The following is a 24213-nucleotide window of genomic DNA, read 5'->3' on the forward strand; positions in this document are numbered from 1 at the left end:
AGTTTACAGGCAAACTCAATCTATAAAGGATGAATCACTCAGGGGCTTCATTAAATTAAGATAGTGAGAAATATTTCCATTGTGTACTTCCCCTCGTCTATTTTAAGAGCGAGTTCTGCGTAGGATACTTATTTTTAGGCTGTTGTTCAATCCCTCATTGTATCCCTTTGGAGTTGAACGTTTGACAACTGACTGCATTGTATGATGAAACTGTTGTGTCCTGGAATAACCAGGTGGCCATTTTCCCCATGTGTATTGCCTCATGCTACTCAGGTGGGTGCATAGCATTCTGTATGGTTGGAGTGAACGGAATAAACGGTTTGTATGGTTAGGGTAAGAGAGGGAGGAAGCCTAACAAAACTAATCTATTGCCCCCACAGAGACCTACATCCTTCCAAAATAGCTGGAACATTTCCATACAAATGATCAACATCAAAACGATACATAAAATACAAATGCACTTCCCCCTCACATCTGTGTCAATTCTAGCTAGCACTTAACTGTGCAGAAAATATCATGTCCAGTGGTCCACACACACTATCATATTCACACAATCTGCCCATCTTCAAGTGAAGATTCCAGCAGCCCCCTGCAGATATTACAGTTCCTCCGACAGAGGAATAGCTACTTGGTGACTCCGAAGCAACCTTTGGTGAAAGCAGCTCAGAACACAGTAAACAAAGAAGCCACACGAACACGCCTCTGCAATTTAGACGGGCAGAAAAACATCTGTTCAACCTCAGGTTAGCCTTCAATTGCTAGTTGAAGGGGCAAGCAGCTTGGCAAACAGCATTTGGAATTTAGATCGGATTCTTCAGTAAATTGGCCTCACAGAACTGAAAACTGAGCGACAACTGGTCACTTCAGACGGCGGAAGACAGCGCTGTGTTCAATCCTACTCCTTCCCCTCTCAGACTGTTGACTACTTATGGTTCCTTTGAGTGTGTTTTCATGTGTGCAATTAACTTTTTCTTCAGGACTCTTCACATCGTTCCAGGCCCAGGCATTACTAACTAGTCTAGTGTGAATGACACACTTCTGGTTCTTAAGTATTGAAAAAAAGCGCTCATCCACCAGTCCGTGACATCCGTCTACCTTAAGATCTTCTCCTGGATGTTGCTTCTAATAGGAATTCAGGATATCTTGGTGCATTCATTTCTAAAGGGCACCGTACATCATTTTTTACACTGAAACCTTGTTTCGCTACCACTTAAATGGACAACTGACTGACCGTGATCTTATAACCTCTGGATGTAACATCTTGTTGGAAAAGCATTCATTGAACTCTTCTACTCCTAATGCTTCCGTACTGCTGTAAGGAAGGGGCACAACACACTCATGTTCCAATGCCCACTCTTCTTTTATGAAAGGGATTCATAGCAGGGCCACTGTGTGTGTGTGTGTGTGTGTGTGTGTGTGTGTGTGTGTGTGTGTGTGTGTGTGTGTGTGTGTGTGTGTGTGTGTGTGTGTGTGTGTGTGTGTGTGTGTGTGTGTGTGTGTGTGTGTGTGTGTGTGTGTGTGTGTGTGTGTGTGTGTGTGTGTGTGTGTGTATGTGTGTGTGTGTGTGTGTGTGTGTGTGTGTGTGTGTGTGTGTGTGTGTGTGTGTGTGTGTGTGTGTGTGTGTGTGTGTGTGTGTGTGTGTGTGTGTCAAGGTGTCGTGTAGTGAGCATTGATCCGGTATAAGGCGGTATACCATATATTAAACATTAAATCATTGTATTTCTATGATTCCAACATTTCACGCAAGTGTTTTGATCTAAATCGGAAGTCAAATAGATTTTTGCCCATATCGTGCAGCCCTACAAGGCCGTGTCCAAATGATCTCAAATGAGATCAACTTTGGTTGAAGTTTGATTGAACGGTATAAAACAAATCACAATGGAGAAAGACCCATTGAAATCACTTACAATGTATGTTTCAACTCTAAGGTCATGCACAACTCATAAAGCAAATGTTGAACTTTTATTATTCCAAACCAGCATTCCATAATTGCCAAGAGTGTGCAAAGCTGTCATCAAGGCAAAGGATGGCTACTTTGAACTCAAGAAATCTGTAATTCATTTTGACGTTTTTGAGGAGGAGGTCTTAGTCACACAATTTTACATCGAACTAACATGTTCGGTGCAGTTTGCATACACCTTTATCCAGCTGTGTCCACCCCTACCCTCAACACCCATCCCCTCAGTTCTCCCCAAGCATCCTGTGAGACAACACAGAATAAACAAGTGTATACATTTGACTGAATGTAAGTGTAAGAAACAGTGTACGGTTTGTTTATGAGAGAAAGCGAGAGAGAGAGAGAGAGAGGGAGAGAGAGAGCAAAACACTCCTCAGTCTCTCACTGAGAGCCCTATCAGTGCCCAGGAAACAAGATAGTGTGCAGAGACAGACAGACAGGAACGTGTTATTTCGAGGTTAGCTGTCTACTCCACACAGCCTTCTGGGACTCTGACTCCGTTAGAATACATTAACGTTGATTAGTCATAGTCTGGTCCCAGATCTGTTTGTGCTTTTGCCTCCTCCATTGTCATGCCAAAACTGTTTTGCATGAGCATTCCACAAGAGAGCCGAAACAGACTGGCTAGATTAGTCATCCACCAAGCACATAACTTCAGATTGAGCTGGTCACCTTGGGGTGTATTTTGGGGCACTTTGTGAGTCACCCCCAAAAAATAAATCAATAGCAGTAAACATCTGATAGAGTGTGGGAGCAAAAAAAAACACCCAATTAGTATAGTGTGTAAGACTGAACTTCATAGTTTTAAACAGTAATGGTCAAAAACATGTCAACCCGCCAAGACATCTTCTGATGGTATTGACTGTGGAGTTGGACATACTGTAAATGCCTATGAAAAAGTTACATATTCATATTTATCTTTGGCGCTGAAGTGCTTCTGCATGGCTTCCACGATGGGGAAGAGCTTCTGGCTCAGGACCCCCATGTCATGGACCACCACAACACACACAAATGAGGGCAGTCAGTCATATGAGAAACATCTCATTCAGACAGTCAAGTCATTCCAACTTGATATTGTCAATTGCACAAGGCACATGTGATTAGAATAATAATGTCATGGGCAAAATCAGGGTGGGCATAAGGGTTCATCACCTTCAAACAAAGGTCCCCCTGTCCCACTTCCCCTCCCTCCCTCCTCTTCTCTGCAGGTCACTCTCCCAGCTCCCATGAAACCCTGCTGCCCCCAGTGGGCCTAATCCCACGGTGCAGGGATTTGACTCCAGCGGTCCCCACTCCCCAGTCAGATCATGTGGATCTCCCTCCAGATTAATGAAAGAGGATTTTGCAGTAATTTATTACTGCAGAAACAAATATGTTCCAGATTGTGTCTCGGTTAAATGCTACTGCATTAAAGATGTGTGTGTGTGTGTGTGTGTGTGTGTGTGTGTGTGTGTGTGTGTGTGTGTGTGTGTGTGTGTGTGTGTGTGTGTGTGTGTGTGTGTGTGTGTGTGTGTGTGTGTGTGTGTGTGTGTGTGTGTGAGCGAGAGAGAGAGAGACTGTGTGGTAAAGGTGGGGATTAGACATATTTAAAAGCAGATGTGTGATTTGGACATGCAGACATAATTTAATGTTCCATAACTGATTAAGATAAGCCTCCCCTACGTTTGGCAATAAAAACAGCCCCGGAGATTGTATTGTGGAACAGCATGTTAGCCTAGCTTTGGAAACAGCTAACTGTTACGTTAGCCCATAGAGTACCCACTAACCACAGTGCAATTAAAAGACCATCATCACATTAATTGTAGTTTTAATCAAATAAATCTTCTAAAGCTAACTGGGTGAAATCTGAATGTTGTGCTGATTTTGCCTTTCCCAAATGACTTGCAACTGAGAGCGCCTCGACTTAGAAAAAGCAGGAATGAGAGGAGCAAATTAAACATTTATATGATGTTTATTTCCAGATTTTGCTTGTATATTTAATAGATTAGGTTCTTTTTTTAAGAGCTATGTGTGAATAATTCAGATCGTAAACAAGACAAGGAAAACCACTCCCAACAACCCACATGTACTAAATAGCCTAATACAGGAGAAGTTAAACTCTTATACCGTTATATTCCTCAGCTGTACTGAACCAACCTACAACCTACATTCTATTTCGACTTTATAGAACATAAAGGAAAGGGTAGGCAAAGGGAAGCAGTCGAGAATAGACTCACCTAACATAAAATAGGCTGTCTACAATTGTCATTGTGATTATACACTGAACAAAAATATAAAAATGTTGTTGGTCCCATGTTTCATGAGCTGAAATAAAAAGATCCCAGAAATGTTCCATACGCACAAAAAGCTTATTTCTCTCAAATTTTGTGCACAAATTTGTTTACATCCCTGTTAGTGCGCATTTCTCCTTTGCCAAGATAATCCATCCATCTGAGAGGTGTGGCATATCAAGAAGCCGATTAAACAGCATGATCATTACACAGGTGCACCTTGTGCTGGGGACAAAAAAGGTGCACATTTGCCAGACAATGCCACAGATGTCTCAAGTTGAGCGTGTGTGCAATTGGCATGCTGACTGCAAGAATATCCATCAGAGCTGAATATTAATGGCTCTACCATAAGTCGCCTACAACGTTGTTTTAGAGAATTTGGCAGTATGTCCAACCGGCCTCACAACCGCAGACCATGTGTATGGTGTTGTGTGGGCAATCGGTTTGCGGATGTCAACGTTGTGAACAGAGTGCCCCATGGTGGTAGTGGGGTTATGGCATGGGCAGGCATAAGCTACAGACAACAAACACAATTGCATTTTATTGATTGCAATTTGAACGCACAAAGATATTGTGACGGGATCCTAAGGCTCATTTTCTTCTTTAAGATATTTGTGACCAACAGATGCATATCTGTATTCCCAGTCATGTGAAATCCATAGATTAGTGCCTAATGGATTTATTTAAATTGACTCGTTTCCTCATATGAACTAACTCAGTCAAATAAATGAAATTGTTGAATGTTGCGTTCATATTTTTGTTCAGTATAAATCCAATCAAGAAAACGTTGAATCTAAACCGAACAGTGCAGACTGAACAAGTTGCTTACTTATGCCACTGAGTACAACTAAATCCAATTGCTTACTAAAGCCAATAAGAAGAGCATGTTCTGAGTTGGATAGTTGACTAAGTACATGACAGCCAACAGAGGAGAGGTTAAGCCTCCTTTACGCACAAAGCACTGGGGTAATTACTTACTTGAGGAGAGGGGAGCTTTATCAAATTAAAAAAGGCCCCTCTGTATTAAACCCTGTGGGACATAAGCACAGGGGCAGCTGGTTGTCAGTCTGTCTGCAGCAGGCTGATTGTCTGAAAAACCACTAAGGCCTGAGACCATGGCATGACCACATAATTATCCCATTATCTCTACAAGTTCTAGCATTATAGTGTAACTCACTACATGATCATGACTCATGTGAGGCTACATGTGAGGCTACATAGTGTGAGAACATTTTTGCTAAGCCAACACTATATTGATAAGTCACAATTCCATCCATAATTAGGCTACAAAAGTCATTTTCAGTTTAAATGTCCTTCATAACAATTGGGTTATCTGCTAGCAAACAAGAAAGAATTTAGTAAGAAGAATAAAATACTCAGTCTAAGCAAAGCACATTTGCCATTGTTAGTGACTCACAAGTGAGAAAAACAAAAAAGGTGACTTTCCAGTCACCTTGTTGGGTAGAGAATAACAGTTTCCTTTCCAAATCTGAGTCAAACTTCCGCTTTGTTGAGAAGAATGTTTTCAATTGAAAACAGCCATTTCAGTATAGGCCTAAATACATAGCCTAGCTCACATTAACAGGATACAGTACAGTCAAAATAAAACATACAAAAACATAAGAATCAAAGGGTTAGATACAAGCAAGTTAATAAGAATTTAATTGGGCAGTTATTTGGTGCTGCACTGGTTTGAGAAGGGAAGCCCACATTGAGGAAAGCTTCCTTTCAGCTTTTCCTGGCTGGCTCGTTGACTCCAGTCCACTGAACAGGGAGACTAGGGTCACCGACTGTCACCCCTGTACGTCATGAGAGCCTGCAGTACGAGCAACCACGGGGATGGCGGAAAGCCCATTGTCCTGTCCCATGCTTCTACCTACTGCCTAACAAATCATAAGCAATGTGGGCAACACCCATGGGATTGGGCAATAACAACAGAAACAACGATTTTCCTTCAGTTCTTATGGGCTACAAGGTCAACAAGGCCACACACAAGCATAAACACACACTTGTTAGAGTGCGAGTAACTTATACAGTGCCTTGCGAAAGTATTCGGCCCCCTTGAACTTTGCAACCTTCTGCCACATTTCAGGCTTCAAACATAAAGATATAAAACTGTATTTTTTTGTGAAGAATCAACAACATGTGGGACACAATCATGAAGTGGAACGACATTTATTGGATATTTCAAACTTTTTTAACAAATCAAAAACTGAAAAATTGGGCGTGCAAAATTATTCAGCCCCCTTAAGTTAATACTTTCTGGCGCCACCTTTTGCTGCTATTACAGCTGTAAGTCGCTTGGGGTATGTCTCTATCAGTTTTGCAACATCGAGAGACTGACATTTTTTCCCATTCCTCCTTGCAAAACAGCTCGAGCTCAGTGAGGTTGGATGGAGAGCATTTGTGAACAGCAGTTTTCAGTTCTTTCCACAGATTCTCGATTGGATTCAGGTCTGGACTTTGACTTGGCCATTCTAACACCTGGATATGTTTATTTTTTAACCATTCCATTGTAGATTTTGCTTTATGTTTTGGATCATTGTCTTGTTGGAAGACAAATCTCCGTCCCAGTCTCAGGTCTTTTGCAGACTCCATCAGGTTTTCTTCCAGAATGGTCATGTATTTGGCTCCATCCATCTTCCCATCAATTTTAACCATCTTCCCTGTCCCTGCTGAAGAAAAGCAGGCCCAAACCATGATGCTGCCACCACCATGTTTGACAGTGGGGATGGTGTGTTCAGGGTGATGAGCTGTGTTGCTTTTACGCCAAACATAACGTTTTGCATTGTTGCCAAAAAGTTCAATTTTGGTTTCATCTGACCAGAGCACCTTCTTCTACATGTTTGGTGTGTCTCCCAGGTGGCTTGTGGCAAACTTTAAACGACACTTTTTATGGATATCTTTAAGAAATGGCTTTCTTCTTGCCACTCTTCCATAAAGGCCAGATTTGTGCAATATATGACTGATTGTTGTCCTATGGACAGAGTCTCCCACCTCAGCTGTAGATCTCTGCAGTTCATCCAGAGTGATCATGGGCCTCTTGGCTGCATCTCTGATCAGTCTTCTCCTTGTATGAGCTGAAAGTTTAGAGGGACGGCCAGGTCTTGGTAGATTTGCAGTGGTCTGATACTCCTTCCATTTCAATATTATCGCTTGCACAGTGCTCCTTGGGATGTTTAAAGCTTGGGAAATATTTTTGTATCCAAATCCGGCTTTAAACTTCTTCACAACAGTATCTCGGACCTGCCTGGTGTGTTCCTTGTTCTTCATGATGCTCTCTGCGCTTTTAACGGACCTCTGAGACTATCACAGTGCAGGTGCATTTATACGGAGACTTGATTACACACAGGTGGATTGTATTTATCATCATTAGTCATTTAGGTCAACATTGGATCATTCAGAGATCCTCACTGAACTTCTGGAGAGAGTTTGCTGCACTGAAAGTAAAGGGGCTGAATAATTTTGCACGCCCAATTTTTCAGTTTTTGATTCGTTAAAAAAGTTTGAAATATCCAATAAATGTCGTTCCACTTCATGATTGTGTCCCACTTGTTGTTGATTCTTCACAAAAATATACAGTTTTATATCTTTATTTTTGAAGCCTGAAATGTGGCAAAAGGTCGGAAAGTTCAAGATGGCCGAATACTTTCGCAAGGCACTGTACATGCGCGTGTGAGTGTGGGTCAGAGATGCTGTAATGAGCATGGCCCCCGGCGGTGGAATTTGAACATTTGGTACTTTTACATTCGATGCTTAAGTATTTTTAAGCAATTACATTTACTTTTGATACTTAAGTATATTTAAAACCAAATACTTTGACTTTTACTCAAGTAGTATTTTACTGGGTGACTTTCACTTTTACTTGAGTCATTTTCTATTAAGGTATATTTTCTTTTACTCAAGTATGACACTTGGGTACTTTTTACACCATTGGGACTCGGACAGTGTTTTGTCACTAAAAAGTCACGGAGGAGTTACATATCCACTGTCCTGTGTTGGCGCTCCTAAGAGATAAATAATTAAAGAAATTAGGTGAGGATCTGCTGAAAAGCACATCAACATGCTCACAGGTCATTGCAGTTCATTGCCAGCCCCATGAAGATCCGTCCCATTAGTGACTGTGCAGGATGTGTTTGTGTGTGTTCAGTGGGCCCTGGGTAGTTCAGTAAAGCCCTACCCATCTGAGAGCTGCTGCTGCATCCCATAGCAGGGGCCGACAGGAGCGCAGAGGAATAAACTGGATGTCACGGCCTGTCAAGTTCTCATTATATAGCATTACCCTGTTGTGCCTGGCAAAGGGGGCTGGAGCAGGGTTCGGTTGGGAGCAAGGGAGAGGAGCATTAGCTGAAGAGGGAGTAATCTGTCCCTCTGGCTCTGAGCCGCCTAAAATGCTAACCTGAGCAAACTGCTAAACTGAGCAAATTGCCACTCAATCCAAGGCAGAGGATCAGATTAAGCTAATGCACTGCCTCAACATTCCCCATCAGATGAAGACATGTTACCGGGGACATGCCTGGCTGGTGAGGGAGGATTTATTTTCATTAGCGGTGGATAAACAACTTGTAAACAAGTTTGTTATCGCATGCTCTGTGACGCAGACAAAAGAGGTGAGCGGAGTCCCTTACTGCAAGAAACTGTACTCAGAACAAGGGGAAGACAGAGGAATTCCTAGTTAGGAATCGGAGGTCAAATTTCTATGGCAGAGAGTCTGCCATGTTTTGCTCTACCGCAGGTTTGAGATCAGACTGTCACATACTCTTCAGGTACAGGGCTTCTGTCAGTGAAGACATTCTAAAGATGCATCAAGACCATGCATGGAAGATATTAGGTACAGCATAATCCTCCCAGTGGCTGAAAAAAAGCAGAAGAGGGGTATTTCTAAACCGTAATATGTTTTGAAAGGGCAACACTGCCCCCCTGTGTTAAAGAATAAAACTGTTCACTCAGTGCATTGTTGCACTCTCTAGCCAGTCTGCTCCTCCAAGCGTGGCCTGTGCTTGCCAGGTTCAGGATTAAGCCTTTTTTAAGGATTAAACTTGGGTCTCCACACTTTAGGACTAATATGCCATGTAACACCAGCACAAATACACTGACTGATAAGTGGTCACCCTGGTAAGAAATGCATCAGGGCTCCAATCAGACTTGCCTCATACTGAAACATTGTGCCGAGGAGCAGCTCCGGGAGCATCCTCTCGCCCAGCTCTCGGCTGGCCTCGTCGCTCACAAAATGAAGGACCAGCACCTCTTCGTCCAGGAAGAGACCGTATTTGGCCATGGATAACATGGCCACCCAGAACTTCTCCTGAAGGCTCCGGCTCCTGTCCACCTTGGTGAACATCATGAGGGCATGGTAGTACTGGCTGACCTTGGGTCCACTGTCTGACCCAATATCTGCCCTCCTAGTCCTGCCTTCGCCCTCCTCCCCATCTCCACCCTCTCCTCCCTCAGGGTGCAGCAGCGTCGTTCCGGTTGGCTGGCCTGGGTCTGCTTGGTGGCGCTTGACAAACTCAACAGTGAGTTCAGTGAATTGATAATTGCTGGAAACTCTTCGATCATCTCACTTGCACCTCTCTGGCGTTATTTGTCAACAAAAAGGACAGCAAGCATGGCTGCATCTTCAGCAGTTATTGTTTATGGTAAGAACAAAATACAAGTTGTTGATACAGAATTGAGTCCCGTTCATCTAACGTTTGTATTAGAAAGTCACAGCAGCTCTGATATACTTTTTATGGGCAAAAAAATAGTACATTCCAGGTGACTACCTAAATGAAGCTGGTTGAGAGAATGCCAAGCATGTGCAAAGCTGTCATCGAGGTAAAGGTTAGCTACTTTGAAGAATCTCAAATATAAAATCTATTTGAATTGGTTTAATACTTTTTTGGTCACTACATGATTCCATATGTGTGATTTCATAGTTTTGATGTCTTCACTATTATTCTACAATGTAGAAAATAGTCAAACAGAAAGAAAAACCCTTGAATGAAAATATGTTTCCAAACTTTTGACTGGTACTGTATATATTTATATTCCAGACTCTAACATTGCTTGTTCTGATATTTCTTATTTTGGAGATTTGTGTGTATTGTATTACTTTACTTACTGTTGGAGCTAGAAACATAAGCATTTCGCTGCACCTGCGATAACATCTCCAAAATATGTGTGCTCGAACAATAAAATTGGATTTGATTTGACATTGAAGTCATGACATCTGGTTTGCAAGCATGTAAATGGTTTGTGGGGAATATGGTAGGTAGGTACTAGTATGTGGAAGAGAGAGAAATATTCCTGTGTAGGGGGTGGAAGGAATTTTGGGGATGGGAGAGCGTTTTTATTTTTTTATTAACCCCTCCATCACCCCCCCCCCCCACCCCCCTTTGTTTTTTTAACAGAGTTTGTGTTACATATACATACATTTTTACATACACATTTTACATACATGTTACATTTTATATAAAGCAATCACATAACAATAATACATTACCAAACATAAACTTGTTAATCCCAAAGCTCAGCCACTCTCAGCCCATCCCACCTATCACCATAGACCCCCCTCGTTTGGTTTCCATGTGCCATATATTTTTAAATTCAGCTGTGATGTTTTGCAAAATATCTTAACCTTTCTAATCATATATTATCCACAGATTGTGAGCTAAAGATGAAAACCTTTCCTACGAGTATTATTACATTATTTATTGACTGATTATTGCTTTCCAAATCGCCCAACACTCCTATTCGTACGATTCATTTTGAGTGCATGTTGTGATTTTTTTTTAAATACATTTTTTAAACATTCCTGAAACTGTGTACAGAAACAAGCTACATGGGGGCAATACCAGAATAAATGATCAATCGATTATGTCTCTTTATAGTAAAATCTACAGAGCTGAGATTGTTGTATGCCCCATATATATGCATTCTGTTGGTGGCAAGAATATTATACAATCATTTAGATTGAAAGTGTTGAATCAAGTGTAATTTTTTGGAATTGGTACATCGAAAACCTTCTCCCATTTATTTTGCAATCTGTGTGGCGCAGCTGTCAACATTTTTGTCCTCAGATGAAACTGGTATATTTTTCTATTTACGCCAGTTCCTTTCAGACGATTTGTATCATTTAATATATGGCAGGCAAACAAGTTGCTTGCCTTCTCCCGTTTCCACTTGCCTCCTCCATTTTTGAGGTAGTGCTGCAATCAGTTGGTTGTAAATTTGGATTGAGCAGATATTCCCATATATTTTTGATAACTGCATGTGACAACTCCTCCTTTCTATCCATAATATCATTAATAAATATAATACAAATTTGGAAAAAAATCCAAAATAATATTTTTTTATGAATCAGTATATTTAAGTTAACCATAACATTTGTTGTAATATTTGTTTTATCTTTTCTGGGCGATAAAACTGAAATTATAACCAGCTTTGTATGGCTGGTTTAAGAAAGGGTGATACTTTAAACAAAATTTCATTTTCAATTAGTCGGAAATGAGAAGTTGTAATCTGTATGAAGGCAAAAAGGGTATTTTTAACAAAGGACAAGCCTTTCTTAATAATCTACTGGAGAACCATTTTGGGTTTAAGTATAATTTATGTATGAGTGAAGCTTTTAGTGAGAGGTTTAAAGCTTTAATATTTAAGAATTTTAGCCCCCCAAACGCATATTCATTATATCAATAGGCATGTTTAATTTTGTCTGGTGTAGCATTCCAAATAAAATGAAATATTTTTTGCTCCCTAGATTTAAAAAACTAGTCATCTGGAGTGCCATTAGTAAGTAAGTAAACTGGGATAAGACCAGTTAATCAATGTGATTTTTCCATAAATAGACAAGTATTTACCTCTCCATGGTTGCAGAAGCTTATCTATTTTTGCTAACTTTCTATTGAAATTAATTGTGGTAAATTAATTTATATTTTTGAGATGTGAATACCAAGTATGTCTACTTCACCATCCAACCATTTTATTGGTAAACTACAAGGTAGTGTAAACACTTTTTTAAATGATCCAAGACATAATATGGTACACTTGTCATAATTAGGTTTTAATCCAGAGAGGCTAGAAAAGTGATCAAGATCTTCAATGAGACTGTGCAGGGATCCCGATTGGGGATTTAAGAAAAAAAATAGAGTCATCGGCATACTTTGACACTTTTTTTGTTTTTATCCCCTGGATTCCTAACTCCTTGATGTTCTTGTTAGATCTAATTTTAATAGCTAGCATTTCAATGTCCACAATAAATAGATATGGAGACAATGGACAGCCTTGTTTTACGCCTCTTTAAAATCTCAATACTTTCTGAGAAGTAACCATTATTTACTATTTTACATCTGATGTTGCTGTACATACTTTAACCCATTGTATGTCCTAGGACCATGCCCCAGGACTACCTGACATGATGACTCCTTGCTGTCCCCGGTCCACCTGACTGTGCTGCTGCTCCAGTTTCAACTGTTCTGCCTTGTTATTATTCGACCATGCTGGTCATTTATGAACATTTGAACATCTTGGCCATGTTCTGTTATAATCTCCACCCGGCACAGCCAGAAGAGGACTGGCCACCCCACATAGCCTGGTTCCTCTCTAGGTTTCTTCCTAGGTTTTGGCCTTTCTCGGGAGTTTTTCCTAGCCACCGTGCTTCTACACCTGCATTGCTTGCTGTTTGGGGTTTTAGGCTGGGTTTCTGTACAGCACTTTGAGATATCAGCTGATGTACGAAGGGCTATATAAATACATTTGATTTGATTTGATTTGTATAATTTGTACCAAATTAAAGTAAGCCAGGCATTTCTATATAAATTTGTCGTACTTTATCAAACGCCTTTTCAAAATCTGCTATGAAGACCAGGTCTGGAATCTTTGATGTTTCATAATGTTCAATTGTTTCAAGTAATTGTCATATATTGTCCATGTAAAAAGCCTGTCTGGTCAGGATGAACAGTATCTGGTAAAACCTGTTTTATTCTATGTGCTATGCATTTCGCCAGCATTTTTTCATCACAACATTGAAGTGTTAGAGGCCTCCAGTTTTTTAAATGGACTGGATCTTTATACTTACCACATGGGTCCTGTTTTAGTAGTAATGAAGTCAGATCTTTTTGTTGAGTACCTGAAAGTCTATGATTTGTATAAGAGTCATTAAAACATGTTTATAATGGATCTATGAGTACATCAAAAAAGGTCTGAAATACCTCTACTGGTATACCATCAAGCTCTGGTGTTTTTCCAGACTGATAATATTTTATTGCCCAAAAAGTTCCTCTTCTGTAAATTGGCCTTCCTCTTCCTCTTCTGTTTGTTCCTTTATTAATTTAGTCTGTAAACTGTGATTGACTACACTCCAGTATAGTAGGTGGCGGCATGCACCTCAACGTTTGTTTGCGGACCGCCGTAATATCTTAGAAGTAGAGGCAGACGCTAGCGTGGTACTCCTTACTAGCTAACACTAGCGTCACAGATAGAACAATGAGACCGATATTTCACCGGATGTTTAAATGTGAAGTACCGGTGGCATTTCCACGCACTACCAATTATGGATTTTGGCCGATATTTTGCAAATTTTCTCACCGATGAAACATTTGACCTCAATATAGTTTTCTGTTCCCAAAACTAAAATGTGTTATGAGTTGATTTTTTATTTAAACAACGCGATTTTCAACGGGTAAAGTCTACAAAACGTAGTAGATTTTACCCGTTGAAAATCGCGTTGTTTAAATAAAAAATCAAATAAACTCATATAGAAAATTAAAAAATAAAGAAACATGTATGTTTTTATTATAAGGAGTGCAAAGGCGAATTGAGTTATTGCATATGTGCACTTCAGAGGTGGCGTTCCGTAACGGAAATATGCAGATGTCCGCTAGAAAGTGCCAATTATTGCATCCCTCCAGCTCGTGCTTGGCTCTGCCCAATATGACTCACTTGTTCCCGTTTGAAACGAAAGTCTGTGGTCTATCTTGGTTTAGTTATATACATCTTTGGTAGCGTGCTAATGGCCGTGGGAATTCAATTGTGTAGCATTAGCTAGTGGAAATGATTGTTGTTTATGCTTGCTTGACTGCACAATTATATGTTACGTTCTTTAGATGCTAAATTAGTTGGGTTGTTACATCTAGCTAGACGTCTGTGCGTTTCAAATTAACATCTAGTCGTGGAAAATGACGAACGTTATTCAGGTGACAAATGTCTCTCCGAGTACCACCTCCGAACAGATGAGAACTCTCTTCGGGTTTCTTGGAAATATTGAAGAACTGAAGTTATTTCCACCAGAGTGAGTATCATGAATATTAAACAATTAGCTAGCTAGTAGCGACGTACATTTTCCATGAAAATTCTGCCAAATCTGGCCATCACATAGGTTGGGGCCTGTGCGGCCTCAGTCCACCCCTAGCTAGTAGTAATTCGTTAGCACACGCAAGTGTGCGTTTGCTCATGCAACTGATACAGAGGAGCCAAACTCGCGCCTACATGGCTGTGAGCTCCCATTTTAGCTAGATGGTTAACTTGATGGCTAGCTAGTGAACACTGCTTACTGCAAGCTCATGGAGTAGGATATCTGCGAACTCTTGTCCCTCAGTGCCTATATGAAACATCCTAACGTTAACCAGCGAACTGTACTGAGAAACAACTGGCTAGTAAGTTATCTTGTGATATCGAGAAATAAATCAGTCCTGCAGTCAGTAATATAGTAGTACTACATATAGTAGTACTATACTAGTTGACAAAACAATTTGTCGCGAATCAAACTGTTTTGAATTACAATGATACTGTGAAAACAAATGGCTCCATTGAATAACAGGGCAGGGTAGTAGGAGCTAATTAATCTGTTCTGTGCTTTGCTGTTTTTCACCTGTCGAATTACACCTGGCTGCACTGCAGTTAAGGTAGGAATTACAAGACGTCTTGATCATCCCTCTGAAGCTCTCATGGCAAAGACAAGAAAAGACTACAAGAGATGCAACGTTCTTTCATTGCTCTCTCTTCCCAATTGTAACTAAACCAGACATAAAATATGTTTAATTAGGAAAGTGAGCATATATGTTTTCAGGAAGAAAGTATACTAACTGTCAGTACCATGTTTCTTCTACCATATGTCGAGAATCTTTGTATTTCTTGCACAACAAATGTGTATTTTCTTCCAGTGAATCTTCCTTGCCTGTGACTTCACGTGTCTGTTTTGTAAAGTTCCTTGAACCTGAGTCGGTTGGAGTGTCCCAGCATCTGACCAACACTGTCTTCGTGGACAGAGCGCTGATTGTTGTCCCATTCGCAGAAGGTTGGTCGCCTTTGTCCTATTTCTAATGTTTTCCAACATACAAAGCTCAATCAAACCCTATTGTTTATCAATATTTTATTTCAAGTAAGATTTAGTACAAAAGTCTTACCAGAGATTGAAAATATAATAGGGGTAAACGGGAATACATGTGTAATTTTGCAGTTCTAGTATAGCCTATTAATACAAATAATTGTATCTGTAATTTGTGTGTTGTGGTTTTCGAAATGGACAAGGCATCTGCTGAGCCCCTACCTTGCAGACTGAACAAGGTCCTCTACAGCCATCAAGAGATTAGACACAAATGGGTGCTCGGCTCCTGAGCCCCTTCCCACTGTTGTTCTGCTGCAGAGAAAGAGTTTATTTATATCTCCAAAGCATCTTTTCATTATAAGGATAACCACTCAATGAACCATAGCAATAGCAGGGGCCAAGGGCCCTCCCTATCCCTCATGTCAACCATCTTAATTCTGGAAACGAGATTAAAGTAATCCAAGTTTAAAGGCCACAATCAGTAGTAGGTATGTGTCTAATAAACTAAAGGAAGCATACAAAAGTAAATTAACTGATTGTGGCAATGCATGCCAGAGTAGATTTGTATAGTACTCGGCCTACATCCATTTAGCTACTTTCAGCTACTGGCCTGAAATTCTGAACATCATTTTAGTTATGATTTACATGCTTATCTGTTGTTTGGACTTAACCCACCCAATTAGAATAGCTTTGTTTCGCAGTCCATTTATACATATGTGCATTTCCGTCCCCATATATATTTCACTAACTGCAGGTAAAAGTAGGACTGGTTGTTGTAGTGAAATGCTTTATAATGATCCTCTCCACTTGACTCTGAACGGGTTTAGTTAAGTCACACATTTAACGGAGGCTTTTCTTGTTGTTGTTTTCCCAGTTGTTTTTCCTGGTTCAGCCCTATACACCAGGCCCTGCTGAAAATACCACCCAACAGTTTTGTCTTCTGCAGCTTATCCTGTTTCTCAAGTGTCTTTATTTTTTATTTTTTTCCAGAAAAGATTGAACCTGTTTGATTTGAAATTATCTTAATTTTAGATTGCACCCCCATGGACCATCTCAGATTTTTGTTTTTTTTTCACTATTGTAAGTTTTTTTTTCTTCAGCATTGGGCACATAGTTAGCCTTTTCTGTTTGGGCTTTTGCTGGCATTTTCCCTTTTTTGTCAGAGCCTACTCAATACTCTGGCAGGTAGCTTCGAGGTTAGAGTTTGGGCCAGTTCGAATACCAGAGCCGACAAGGTGAAGAAAGAAAGTGTTGCTTTGCCCTTGAGCAAGGCACTTAATCGTAATTGCTCCAGGGGTGCTGTACAATTGCGACCCTGCCCGTGACCCCACTCTGCAGGTCCTCGGGGAATTGGGATATTTAGAAAAATAAACACATTTCAATTATTATTATATTATTATTATATTATTAATTACACACTTGTGAGTAACAGGATCAAATATAAACAACTCCCAAATTATTATATATTATTCTTTCTGCAAGTAAAATTTTACTACACTTTACATGAGTGGTATCCTACGAAGCGCGTTTGAGGAGTTGTCAAAGTAACTTTGGTCAACTCAGGATAACCAGTCATACGAAAGTGGCTCGCCTTTTAGCCAGGTAAATTTCTATGGCAACAGATCCTAACCAGCTCCAGGTCAGGCTAACTCCAGTTACCCTGAATGAACTGACTGGGCAACGAGTTGAGGACCAATTCAATCAGATTCCCACCCTCTTGCAAAGATTGCATCATCCGCTTCATTTGAGGAAGACAATTGTTTCAGTATTTTGTTAAGGAAATGTTTTTGTGTTAAAAATAGTCATGTACTAGAAGAAAAAGAAACGCACACCTATTAAGACGAGGTGCTGGCTAGCGGAGTAGAAACTTGAAAATAAAAGAAAGCCGCACACTCTTGGAGCTCAGATGCAAAAATGTAATACCAACGTTTCGACAGCCAAGCTATCTTCATCAGGGTATAATCACAAACACTGCGGGATGACTCGTTTTATATAGTGTCAAAAGACACAGGTGTCTGTAATCATGGCCAGGAGTGGCCTAATATCATTGGTTAATAATAAAATATTAAAATGTCATACAAAGAACAGCATACAAACAAATGGATAGCATACGATCATAGATTAATTTGACTATACAAGTTTACACACAATTACAATGGCAAAGTCACAATAATCACAAGAATAGCTTCAGATCAAAGTCTACGTTGGGACCGAAGGACGCAAGGGTCTTTAAATTAAAGATCCAGGCAGCCTCTCGTTTTAACAATAAATTATCAAGGTCACCCCCTCTCCTAGGGAGGGTGACATGTTCGATGCCAATATAACGCAGAGACGAAATCGAGTGGCCTGCCTCCAAGAAGTGGGCCGCAACTGGATAAGTAAAGTTTTTACACCTAATGGTGCTACGATGCTCTGAGATACGTACCTTTAATTCGTGCTTTGTTTTACCACAAGGACAAGTTATAAGATAAATAACTGCCTTAGTGGAGCATGTAATAACACCTTTTATTGGGATCGATTTCCCTGTTTGTGGGTGTTTGAAGGATGTACATTTATAAGTGCCATTGCATTGAGCACAGCCATTACATTTGTAATTTCCATCCCGTAGGGGCGCAAATAGACGTTCAGGAATATCTTGGGGTGGTAAATCAGAGTTTACCAATTGGTCTCTGAGATTTCTGCCCCGCGAGAATACGACCAAGGGAAGGTCCGAAAACGCATTACTGAGACTATCATCAGATTTTAGGATGTGCCAGTGTTTGTGAACAATTCCCTTAATTTGTTCAGAGCACTTTGAATAGCGGGTAGTTAAAACGCAAGAATGCGTCTTTTTGCGGGACTGACCTTGAAAAAGATCATGTCTCATTTTGTTTAGAATTTTCTCAATGGCAATATTAATCTGATCATTCTTGTAGCCCCTCTCCTTGAACTTTCTTTGCGTCTCAGCCATATTTCTGTCGAAATCGGACTGTTTTCTTGCAAATTCTTTTGATTCGACAGAATTGGCTGTAGGGCAAACTATTTTTTAAGGGAAGTGGTTGACAACTATCAGCCCTCAACAAACTGTTACGATCAGTAGGTTTCCTGTAAAAATCAGTGTAGAGAACATTATCCTCACACAAGATCAGAAGATCAAGAAAACTGATTTGACGTGTATCAGATTGCATAGTAAATCTCAGATGCTCAGAACAGGAGTTAAGAAAAGCATGGAACGCCTGGAGCTGTTTTGCATCACCTCTCCATAGAACAAAAATATCATCAATATACCGTTTCCAAATAATGATGTGAGGCAAGAAAACATTTTTGAGAGGATTGAAAATAGACTGTTTCTCCATGTAACCCACATACAAATTAGCATAGTTAGGAGCCATGCGGGATCCCATAGCAGTCCCTTTAGTCTGAATTTCAGCCAATGTTACAATGCATGCACTGGAAGGTAGTTCATTAGGGTCACGTTGCAGAAGAAAATGTTCTAAATGTTTTATTTTCAAAAATAGTCATGTTAAAATGTATCACATTACACATTTAGTAATGACTGGATGCATTAAAAAAAAAAACGTTCAGCGTTTGCTTAGCCTTGTGCGACATAAACACGCAGATATAGGCCTGCTAGGGTTGGAGGCAGGCGGACGGGCAATATCCACCGTTGTAGTATGGATGAAGCCGGAGGTGAAATGTGAAACTAACTAATGCTGGTTAGCTGTAGAAAACCCTGAGTAGATCTAGCTTGCTTTGTAGTATACCCCCCTGGTGAATATATTAGCCAATCAACAGTGCTGTAGGCTCTTTGGAACGAAAAGCCACCAGCAAAAGCCCAGAAAACAGAATTTGGTTGAGCCTTTTTCTGTTTGTTTTGTAATGGTAAGTGTTTTTAGGCAAAAGTAGTTACCTTTTCCCTGAACTTCTTTGTGTGTCTTGATGTTTTTGTGTGCTTTGTAGCGAAGCAGCCGCCACGAGTCGCTTGTTCATAAAACATCTAATGACACTTGAGAGCACATCCCACTGGACAACCGGCTGTGCTTGCTTACGTTTGGTTCATGACTTAAAAAAACAAGTACAGGTGATACAATCTTGGCAGTGTTGACCATAGTGTGTATTGTGACTTTATTCTCGTAGTAGTATTCTGAAATCATACTTAGCAAATCAGTTACCAACATTTTCCGCCAACACAAAATGGAATGTATGTCTTACTACATATCTATTGTGGTAAGACTAGTTAGGTTGACGTGGTTTGTTTGAGGCTCTGTTTGAGTGTGGGGGTTGTTTGCAAAGACCTGTACTGATTCTGTGGTGTTTTTCTCTAGGAGTGATTCCTGATGAGTCTAAAGCTCTGTCACTGCTGGCACCAGCGAACGCCGTGGCAGGATGCATGCCTGGAGGAGGCCTTCTCCCCACTCCGAATCCTTTGGCGTCCGTAAGTGTTATCTATTGATGTCGAAATGAGACCTATCAACTGTGTAACCAAAGGCCCCATTTTGACAACAAAAAAAAGTAGCTGGAAGGAAGATTTGTCTGACTTGTGTCCCTTGTCCTTGCAGATGGGAGGCGTACCTCTTTCAGCTCTCGGAAATCCGAACATGGATCACATGGCTGCCATGGGCATGTCTGGCAACATCAACCCCCAGGTTGGACATGGCTACTTTCTATTTCACAACTCTGTACTTTAAAGCGGGTGTAGGTTATAGTTAAAATCTGTATGTAACATCATAAAAAATCCCTGTCTCAATCTGTCAGTTTAAGCTAGACATGTCTGTTTTTTGCATGGGCTGCGTCTCAATCCCCCGCATCAGACTATGGCGGCCTTCCGCATCTGGTGGAAAGTGGCCGAGCTACAGTGGTCTTTGTCAGACCATGAGACAAAAATCGGTCTTCTCACAAAGCTTCCGAACTGTTTGGTCTACAAACAAATCATTTTCCCACTCTATGGAATGACTACGAACTCGATGGCTCTACGACTGAAGTCGGTAACGGTGATGTGCCAGCTTCTGTCTGTAGCATCCAAATTGTTTGGGCTACAAATGACCCCATTGTGGAAAGGGGAGACTCATGAACCCAATTGTGTTCTCCATTTTGCGCTAAGCCCCCACAAGTGTCACAGGACCTGGCTAATACAAATGAATGGAAGCATGTAGATAGTTTTGTGGCAACAAAAATAAGGTGTTAAACGTGTCCAAAAAACAAAAAAAAACATTTCCTGAGCTTTCTTATCTCCTAGATATAGGACAGACACTTCAAAACTATATTCCTTATGATTTATTTTGATTATTTTTTTGCCATTACTGAATGTTATTCAATGCGTTTCTATGAGCTATAGTAGTACAGGCAGTTAATTTTTTAATTATATAAAAAAAAAATCAAACATGGTATGACCATCTTAAAACAATTGCATATGTTAGCTTAGTAGAACCCCCCTATAAATGTATATAGCTATGCATTTTCATGTTCCCTATTTCAGGCCCTCTCTGCTGACTTTCTGAAGCTTATGCAGTCCATGGATCCTACTAAGTAAGTATCACCTCCAATTCTGGCCGGTCTATAAAGAATATCTTAACTATTATTGTGTACGTGGAAAAGTCATCTGGAATTTTTTGAGTGACTAACTGGGGTTTGACCATTGCAGGATGAATCCAATGGCTGCTGGTATGATGATTAATCCTGGTATGAAGAATGACTCCAACAAGGAGATAGAGGAGGCCATGAAGAGGGTCAGAGAGGCCCAGTCACTCATCTCTGCCGCCATCGAGCCTGGAAGTGAGTTATCACTCAGTTAGACCACATACTTGCAGTATTACACTTTGTATTTTGACTGAATTACTCATTCCTCTCTTCTATGGTGCTCTTCCTTACGTCTTCAGACATTGACGGGTGTCATGTTAGTCAGTTCCCACATATTTGTATAGTTACGTTGGAGTTTCCTGAGCTTTCGTTCTTCCTCTTTGCAGATAAGAAAGACGACAAGCGCAAACATTCCCGCTCCAGGTCCCGGTCGAGGCGGAAGCGGTCCAGGTCTCGTCACAGGTACGCCGCTGATGAGAAACTGCATACCTTCATTAAATCAGCAGTTTTGGATGTCCCACTTTACATGCATGTTGGAAAACATCAGCAAATCAGTCACGATGCATCTTGAGTGGTTTGAGTGCATGGATTAGTTGGGACAGCTCTGAGTTCTGGTAAAAAAAAAAAAATTAAACTGTCTAATCTCATTGCAGGCGATCAAAGAGCAGGTCTCGACGGAGGTCCCACTCGAGGAGCAGGAGGCGGTCGAAGAGCCCCCGCAGACGGAAGTCCCACTCCAGAGAGAGGGGTAGACGCAGCAAATCCAGGTGGGTGGCCATCTACAGTGTTATATTCACAGCGGGGATCAGGGGAAATGTGGTGCGTGATGTACCTCTTTCAGGATTCCTTCAAGTCATTGTTTGCCTTCATTGTTTTTCCTGCTTGTAGGGATAGGAGGAAAGAAGATAAATCCAAAAAGCGCTCCAAGACGCCGCCTAAGAGCTACAGCAGCACCAGGAGGTCTCGAAGCATTAATCGGTGAGTGGTTTAAATAAAGGAGAAGTCTAGTTAGCTTGACCAAAATGCATTGATCCCGCTTGATGTTCTAGACCTTTCAGGAACCCGAAGACAACCAGTGGAATGTAGGGTTAAAGGTTTCCCTCCCATCTTTACTATCTTGTCTTCAACAGGAGACGTAGAAGAAGCCGCAGCGCCTCTAGGTCACCAAAAAAGTCCAGGTCCCCAAAGAGGAAACTGTCCAGGTCCCCTTCCCCTAGAAGGTGAGTGTGGTACAAAAGAGGGTCCTCCTAGTTCAGAACCACACTGGGCATCACAGTGCAGTAGAAGCCGCAGCGCCTCTAGGTAGGTGTACCTGTCTGTATTTAAACTATAGTTTTTGTTCCCACAGGCACAAGAAGGACAAAAAGAAGGACAAAGAGCGAGAGAAGGACCGTGACAGGGGAAGGAAAGACGTCAGAGATCGGAGCCAAGACGAAAGAGAACGCTCCACTAGTAAGAAGAGCAAAGACAAGGATAAGGACCGAGACCACAAATCTGACAGTGAGAAAGGAGATGTCAAGGTGCGCAACCACTGACTTTCCCACATTAACGGCTCATTCTAATCGTATCTGTTAAATGTCCATCTAAATAGCTTATTAGCCATGACTAGGCTTAATCTGTACAGCGACACTGACCCTGAATGTTTTCATGTCCCGAGTTTGACCTGTTTCATGTGTCATTTATTCCTTTGTTGCTCAGAATGCTTTGCTCTTGAAAGTGACCAGGGATTACGATGAGGAGGAGCAAGGCTATGACAGTGGAAAAGAGGTAGAGGACGAAGAGGAGAGGAAGAGCGACTCTGATTCTGCGTCTCCCCCGAAGCCCCAAGAGTCTGACGAGAAGCTTGCAGGGGAGAGCGGCAAGAAGTCCAAACAGAACGGAGATGACCACCATGATGAGGAAGACATGGAGATGAGCGACTGAGTACACCCAGGGAAACCCAGCCAGATGATGTCACTGAAAACCGACAGGCTCCATTCCCTACCGTTCTCTTTTTAAAGGCGTCTAGATAACGTGTCTGATCTTTAAAATGAATACTTGTGGGAATCTGGTGGGTTGTAGTCTTATTGGGGAGATGTACAGTTTTTAGAGTTATAGAGACACTTTCCATCTATAGACTGGTTAGGGGAAATATTGTTCCTGTTTGAAATAGCCAGTTTATTTCTGCCTGTGTCTGGTGAGCATGTGTAAGAAATCAAAATATAAAATGTCAAATTGCTGTACTTTTATGTTGAAGGGCCTGTTGAATGTGAGGGATTTACAAAGTGATTTCCTTTTTGGGCCTCAAAGATTTTATTCATCTTGAACATATAGGAACTGTTTTCTCCTCAATGACTCACTGAACTTATGTATACTTAAACCTTTTACAGGACAGGGGTTGGCCCCTCACCTATTCAGACTGTTAAATTGTTTTTAGCCTGGTACCATTCTGGTTTTGGTGTAGCTTTCTATTCTTTGTTGTAATCTTGACAAATTGACTCAATCTGTAAAGCACTTAACACTGTTGTAGACATACCCTTCCACCCGTGACGATATACTGTAGATCCAAATCAGTGTTTGGATTATGATGGATCACCCTGTACTGTCTACATGTTTTACAAAGGAAAGTCTATAATAAAACATGGTCAAAATAACTATGGTTTTGTGGTGGGATATGTTTGATAGCCTGCACCATTTTTGAAATGCATGATAAACAAATGGTACACAATTTCATTATGTGTGGACATTTTAGTAAAAATGTTGTTAATTTGAAAATAGTGTTAGGTTTATACAAGGTTTTGTGTACAACTGGCATGTAGTTGAGTGAACTTGTTTACATCAGCTGGCAACTAAAGCCATGGTAAGGAGTAAAGCAACTTTCAGCCCACAACAAGTGAAGAAAACACATTTCCATTTGCAGCACGATGGAAAGGTTTATAACTACCGGAGGGGTCAATAGGACCCTGATCAATGTACAAAGGAAATGAGTCGGGAGTACAAAGCATTCTGCTATTTCTATTGCTGCTGGTGCAGTATTGATCACACTGCAGCTCAGCAAACCCTCCCTGTTGTACCCAGCAGAACCAAATGAGCACCATTTCAGAGAAGTCCGATTTCATTCCTGAAGCAAGGCATAGCTTATTGGA

General features: G+C 40.9%; 1 protein-coding gene and 1 pseudogene across 2 annotated transcripts; one reads left to right on the forward strand and one right to left on the reverse strand.

Moving 5' to 3' along the window:
• The window catches only part of LOC118398767 (xyloside xylosyltransferase 1-like), a 55292-nt pseudogene extending 44317 nt beyond the window's left edge, over positions 1-10975 (reverse strand).
• A 3157-nt stretch (positions 10976-14132) lies between these two features.
• LOC118388599 (serine/arginine-rich splicing factor 11-like) lies at positions 14133-23721 on the forward strand. 2 transcript variants are annotated; one of them, XM_035777833.2, is made up of 13 exons: positions 14133-14497; positions 15106-15216; positions 15369-15502; positions 19837-19946; positions 20071-20157; positions 20988-21037; positions 21153-21283; positions 21475-21550; positions 21742-21855; positions 21977-22066; positions 22219-22308; positions 22437-22608; positions 22787-23721. In XM_035777833.2, exons 2-13 carry the CDS (start codon positions 15182-15184, stop codon positions 23009-23011), a joined length of 1314 nt encoding a protein of 437 aa, XP_035633726.1. In that variant the 5' UTR covers positions 14133-14497; positions 15106-15181; the 3' UTR covers positions 23012-23721. The 2 variants fall into 2 exon arrangements, with proteins under 2 accessions (XP_035633726.1, XP_035633718.1); XM_035777825.2 differs by lacking the exon at positions 15106-15216 and having other exon boundaries at positions 14135-14497.
• The last annotated feature ends 492 nt before the right edge of the window (positions 23722-24213 follow it).

Source organism: Oncorhynchus keta, chromosome 1, assembly GCF_023373465.1.
Source record: "Oncorhynchus keta strain PuntledgeMale-10-30-2019 chromosome 1, Oket_V2, whole genome shotgun sequence".
Classification (NCBI taxonomy): domain Eukaryota; kingdom Metazoa; phylum Chordata; class Actinopteri; order Salmoniformes; family Salmonidae; genus Oncorhynchus; species Oncorhynchus keta.

What these genes read in the sequence shown, in the direction of transcription:
- LOC118388599 (XM_035777825.2), top strand. Translation starts at nt 14,385, where the DNA reads ATGACGAACGTTATTCAGGTGACAAATGTCTCTCCGAGTACCACCTCC. An exon ending in CTGAAGTTATTTCCACCAGA is followed by an intron (nt 14,498 to 15,368) that starts GTGAGTATCATG and finishes ATTTTCTTCCAG; the next exon opens with TGAATCTTCCTTGCCTGTGA. An exon ending in TGCCGCCATCGAGCCTGGAA is followed by an intron (nt 21,284 to 21,474) that starts GTGAGTTATCAC and finishes TCCTCTTTGCAG; the next exon opens with ATAAGAAAGACGACAAGCGC.